General features: G+C 38.9%; 1 protein-coding gene across 1 annotated transcript in view; it reads right to left on the reverse strand.

Annotated features, from left to right (window-relative positions):
- The window catches only part of tmprss2 (transmembrane serine protease 2), a 6,722-nt gene extending 2,868 nt beyond the window's left edge, over window positions 1–3,854 (reverse strand). The window contains 9 exon segments of the mRNA XM_020622099.1: window positions 254–420; window positions 807–990; window positions 1,478–1,518; window positions 1,745–1,861; window positions 2,038–2,167; window positions 2,269–2,385; window positions 2,557–2,649; window positions 3,407–3,596; window positions 3,781–3,854. Coding sequence (XP_020477755.1) covers window positions 254–420; window positions 807–990; window positions 1,478–1,518; window positions 1,745–1,861; window positions 2,038–2,167; window positions 2,269–2,385; window positions 2,557–2,649; window positions 3,407–3,596; window positions 3,781–3,795 — 1,054 coding nt within the window. The 5' untranslated portion in view covers window positions 3,796–3,854.
- Between the last annotated feature and the right edge of the window lie 2,451 nt (window positions 3,855–6,305).

The raw sequence follows: 6,305 nt of genomic DNA on the forward strand, positions 1-6,305 counted from the left end.
CCAGCCGAGAGACATAGTCCCTCCAGCGTGTCCTGGGTCTTCCCTGGTGCCTACTCCCGGTGGGACATGCCCAGAACACTTCCCTAGGAAGGCGCCCAGGAGGCATCCGAAACAGATGCCCGAGCCACCTCAGCTGGCTCCTCTCGATGTGGAGAAGCAGCGGTTCTACTCTGAGCTCCTTCCCGGGTCCAGAAGGAACCGGGAAAGTGACAGTTCAACTAATGAAATATGTATTTAACTTGAACGTACTTACTTGTAAAAGTTAGAGGTGTTTTGAGCTTTAGGAGAGCAATGTCATAATTATTGGTTTGTCTGTCAAACTTTTCATTCCTGATGATTTTCCTAACTGCTTTGCCATGACTTAAGCTCATCAAGCTGACATCCCCATAGGCTACTATCCACATGCGAGAATCATTATACCTGCCATGGAAAGATGAACAGGGTAACATAGTCAAACATAATGAAAACAAATCTTGAGTATCTATCAGAAGAAAGAATCAAAAAACAAATATGAACCTGCCCTTCATGCTTACACGTTTACTGTCAGTGATGCAGTAACTTACTGTACTTAATGAATCATTGCAGTAAAGGTCAAGTTAAGAATACTGATAACTGTCTATAAAAGCATGCTGATGTCATTATTTGTAAATAGGACACACACAAGTACTGTATTATTTGGGCCATAACTGTGTTAAAAGACATCTTCAGTGCATGGACAGCAGACAAAGCAGAGCAGTAGCTCCTGAAACAAAGTGAACTTTGAAACAGTAATGTGACTGTATAGAACTGCTCAGGTAAAGGAAAGCAGAGATTGAGCTCACTTTTCAAAGCAGTGTGCAGCAGATAGGATCCAGTAAGGGCTGATGATAGAGCCTCCACAAATGTGCGAACCAAGAACCTGAAGGCTAACCTGCCAAGGCCAGGCTCCAAGTACTGCCTCTCTACCACCCACAATACGAGTACTGGGGGCTGCTGAACTCTTTCCACAGTCTGAAGATAAAGGAAAACAGTTTAGCATGTAACTTTTCAAAGGTCAAAAATACGTTATCTTTTATATGACTCTTTTGTATGTGTGCTCTTTAGATAGCAATGTTGGTTCACCACTTTGCTCCAGAATGAACTATCTCTACAGCTTTTGGATGGACTGCAGTGCATTTTACAGAGATTCATGGTCCCCAGAGGATAAAGTTTAAAAACTTAGTGACTGCCTGACTTTTCATCTAGTGCCATCAGGATGTTGACATTTGCAATTCTGAGTGATATATTTCAATAAATATTTGATTGCCGTGAAATTTGGCATTCATGTTCCCTTCAGGGTGAATTGTAATTCCCTTCTTTGTAAAGTTTCATGATGTTTTATTTTTTAGGTATTTTGCCAGTTTGTCCAGAGAGAGCACCACTTCCTCATTACTTGTATCACATGATTTTGTACATATTTCAAGAATGCAGTTATGTTCCAGTTATAGAAGCAGCTTACCAATACAATGAAGTGTGACAGCGCTGGCTGAACAACTTTGGCTAAAATGGAAACAAAGGATGGCAAAAACAAATATTAAAGACAGCAAAACAAAACGTTCAATAATTATTTCAGAGTTCTACATTAAACTGAAAGACTGTTTCGGGTTCCCATGGAAATGCATTTCATCTCTAAGACTGTTTTGGGTTCCCATGGAAATGCATTTCATCTCTGCAGTACATACAGTGTAAAAAGTTATTTTATCCGGCAATAGGTGGGTTGGTATACCTGTAAGTGAGCTGTGACTGTACATACAATCCATGGTTACTTCCAGGCTTCAGCTTCATGTATCCTTTGGAGGCTGAAGAACCTACACTGGTTTGGCCGTAAGACACATAATCCTGGCTGTGGGACAGACACAAGGACAAACACATGAACACAAAACAGCAACAAATAAATGCCATTTTAGCAGCAAAATTCAGTGTGATCCGTTATTTGTTGACTTTTATACAGCGGTTAGACAAGACTCTGCAGAAGTAGAACATGAAGAAGATGAAGGTGGTGAAGAAGACTGCTGGCACCTGCTGTAGCCTAAATTCTCACACACAGCTCTCCCGTAAATGTTGTCCCAGTTTTCAGCACACACAGGCATCCACATGTGGCTGTCTGCTGAGTAACTCTCCAACATGAAGTTGCTCCCATAAAAGCGAACTGTAAAGCAGAAAGAACAATACTGTTCAGCCACTTTGCTGTTCACCAGTGTGATGCACAAAGGCAGATGCAGTACTTATGTGTTGCTTTCACTGTCTTACAGCATGCAGATTCATCCTCCCCGTGTGAACAGTCCATTACGCCGTCGCACCACTGGGAGGGGCTCAAACACTTCCCATCCTTTTCACATGACATACCCAGTAAACACTGGTAGTATACTGCAAACACACATACAGTAAACAGCACCTGTACAAGAACACAAAATCTACTGTTCCTAACAACTAATAATAATAACTAAATAACAAGAGGTGTGATATACACCTTTAGTGCTCACACAACTCGCTAACAACTTAAAGCAACTACACAGATTTGAAATCTAATGGACTTACAGAAGTACCAGAGCAAGACGCCAAGCACTGCCAGGATAATGAGCACACACAGAGCTGAACACACGATATACTTCCAGTGACATTTCTTTGTTCCTGCAAGTAAAAATATAGTCACTGATACAACTGAAAGGCATCTTTTTTAAACACTAGTGTCTTTGAGTACTTTTGATTATGGAAAAATAAATGCAAATCCCACACCTTTCAAGATTTACATAGTATATTACATGCAAACAATAGAATTTGCAATTAGACCTGACAAGCAAGCTTATTGAATGTATTTACAGTGAAAAGGGAAGTAACACTGTGAGGGTGAGTTTTCTACCACAGTACTGTGCACTTCCTTGACTGTTTGAAAATGGAAAACGCTTATGATATTTTAACAAATCTGAGGAAGTCTTGCTACAGTTCAGTTGCCATGCCCAACCTGATCCTTTTCATACAGCCCTGTACAAGGCTTTAGGAATTAGGCCATCAGTGTAGTGAAAAATAATGAGGAATCAAGTAGAGGACCAAAAGTAGTTTTCTATTAAACTAATGTTAGCTATTTTACACTACTAGTCATACCATTAATACAATATGAAACTGAGCACACGTTATACTGCTTATGAACTCATCTTTTCCTTTATAAAAAGAAGAAAGTGTTATTTCTTTAAAAATAACATACACCCACATAGTCTCTGTTGAAAGTAAAACTAAATAAGTGAATGCTTCTGCGGCCATGCAGGTAGATGTTTTTGTTCATTTCAGTGTATATTTGCCTTGTGACTCACTGGAAATTACTGTTTACCCACCTTTTTATCCAGGTGGTATCACTTCATCAAGGCTTGTGATAAATCAAATATTTCTGTACCTTTCTTTTGTCTTGTATTATGTGGTGTTCCAGGTGTTACGGTGTAGTGGGTGTTGATCTGTGGAGTCACAGTAACATAGCTGGGTGTCTCTTGAGGGAGAGAGGGGTATATCCCCTGCTGTGGATTGTATGGAAGGGGTCTTCCTTCATCATGCTGGAACCCTTTGTTGTCATAAATTGGACAATTTGCCTACAGGTAAAAAAAATGCTGTAGTTAACACTAACAGACAATTACTGTGGTAATCTAAATAATGAGCTGGCTTTATTCAGAGGAATATGTAATTTTGTATTAGTAAATGTGATGAGCAGTGGTATGAAAAAGTACATTGTTATAAATGACGAAACTAAGAAATGCTGTGTTGAACTGAGCTCACCTGTTTATTATTCATACTGAAACTGGTTCCACTGGCTGGAGAGGGTCAAACCTGGAAAAGAGTATGCGGCTTTTATTATAAACAAAATGAATGAAGCACCAGTGATAAGTACCATTATGTGATGTATCTTATGAATAATAGCATTTAGTAAAGCAATATTCATAAAACAAAAAAAAAAAGATTATGCAGCTTGCTTATTAGTGTTAGGCCACAAGCAATTACATAAAAATTAACTAAGGACATTATTACACATCATAATCCTCAGAGATTTTATGTTTCTTAAGAAACAAGCTACACTGTCTGCATTTTCAACAACAACAAAAGTGCTAACATTTACTTGACTTGGCTAAATTAGAGTTGTCAAAGAACTAAATTCCTTCAGCGTTGTGATTCACCCTCTCCAATCTGTTTCTCCCTCTGATTTGTGTTCACTCCATTCCTCCTTATAATCAACAGCCATGCCCACACCTCTTCCCACGGTGTGCACAACCCAGCCTGTTGTTCACAACTTCATTTGCGCAACATTTTACAGTAGAAATGATACATTCATTACAGCGGTGGTTTTAGGGTAAGATGAATGAAGCAGAAAATAAATGAACTTGGGAATGTTTTCACTCAGAAGTGGGCATCCATTGATCTGTTAGGATTAGGAAAACCTAGTTTAGAAACTTAATTCTGCAGTGTAGTACACACATGAAACCTGGTCCTGTGTATCATATTGTACATACAGTATTTATGGCACAACTTTGCATACTAATGACATTCCCTAGCAAACCATCAGGTCCTATTGATTTCATAAAGTAGTTTGCTGAAATGGCAATGAAAACATTTCTGGGTTACAGCAAAGCAGCAAATACATGCATACATTTTTTAAATCTCATTTTCCTTCATCAATCTGTGCAGCTTTCCTCTTCAAACTGCAGAAATTCTGGAACAAAGCTGCACTTGCTTCTCTTCCTACCTAAAACGTTTGTCTAAAACCCATAGAAAAAAGAATCTATTAAAGACGTGGCAGCTCTTACAAATGGGAAAATCGAAACAAGTTCCTTAACGTTTTCCAGGAACCAAAACTGCCACTGCTATAAGGACCACAGTGTGTCAAAGGTAGAGCGAGCAGAGTCAACAGGTGACAAGTGCTCATTGTTTGTGCAACCTACATATGCCACTCATCAACAGGTGACAAGTGCTCGCTGTTTGTGCAACCTACATATGCCACTCAGACTGAGCCCTAGAACATAAAAATAAGATAAAGTCAGGTAAAAAGGCATAAGAGATTTGGTTCTTACTTTGTGTATGCTGTTCCGTGTCCCAGTAAAGAGAAGCGTCACCTACTGTAGCTGTGTTTAATATTCAAACAAATGGGCAGGTAGGCTTAAAGGTACTGCTGGCCAAATGACTTTCATACCATGTTAATATTTGACTCAGCGCTTGACTAAGTTATTTAGCAGGAACAGGAAGGGATGAAAGAGTCATCCAGTAAATGACAGGAAGGAACAGAATGTCCCACTGAGTGGTATCAGCTCAACCTCACCTCTTTATCGTGCTGCGTTTAATGAACTTTGATGTAATAGGATGCACACAGACAGGGAATGAACCGAGAATTAGATGTTTTTGCACGAGCAGAATTAGCCCAAGTAGCTTGTTTGTGCAAAAAAGGCAGTAAGTTGAAACTGTGTGTATTGATTTGACTTCATGATTAATTTGTGCAATTCTTTTTTTTTTAATTGAAACAAAGTAACATATTAACAAAACAGTACCGAACATGGGAGACAAGACAACAGTTACATGACATTACAAAAGGATATAGAGTGTTTAACAAGGTTGTGTGTGAGGTGTGGGTATTTCCAACTTATGCAGTCTATGAAATGCAAGAAAGGAAAAAGGAGGGGGAGTAAATAAAAAAAAATTACCAATAATAATGATGATAACAGTACTATTAATAAAATCAGCCTGTTACATTTCTAGAGGTTGGTGGGAATGTGTGTGGCCTCAGCCCCAGGTGTTTGGTTCAAGTTGAAATGTGTTAAAAATGGTTCCATGTGTCATAAAAAGTTGATAAACTATTCTTGTGAGTGGATGTCATTTTATCTAATGTGATGTATTCTACGAGAAGGCTGGTCCAGTGGTTTATATGTGGTGATTTTTTGATTTAGAAAGATAGTTTTCTTGGCAATAGCTACAGAAATGAGGAGTGGGTTATTGTATTGAATTGGTAGGTGGTCGATTTCTATGATATTACCAAGTAAGCAAAGTGATGGAGAAGGAGGAATTCTACAGCCCAAGATGGTGGAGAGTTTCTCTGTCACTGCTATCCAGAGGGAATAAACTCGTTGGCAGGTCCAAGTAGCATGAAAGTAACTGTCAGTGCAATCTAGAGTGCATTGTGAGCAGATGCCTGTGTCAGTAAATCCCATTTTGAACATTTTACTTTCTGTAATATGGGTCCTATAAATAGTCTTGCATTGTGTAAGTTGTAAGTTTACATTGCTGGTCATAGAAAAGATGTTATTGCAAATTTCTGTCCA

The sequence above is a fragment of the Monopterus albus genome, unplaced genomic scaffold (genome assembly GCF_001952655.1).
Source record: "Monopterus albus unplaced genomic scaffold, M_albus_1.0 scaffold272.1, whole genome shotgun sequence".
In the NCBI taxonomy this organism is placed as follows: domain Eukaryota; kingdom Metazoa; phylum Chordata; class Actinopteri; order Synbranchiformes; family Synbranchidae; genus Monopterus; species Monopterus albus.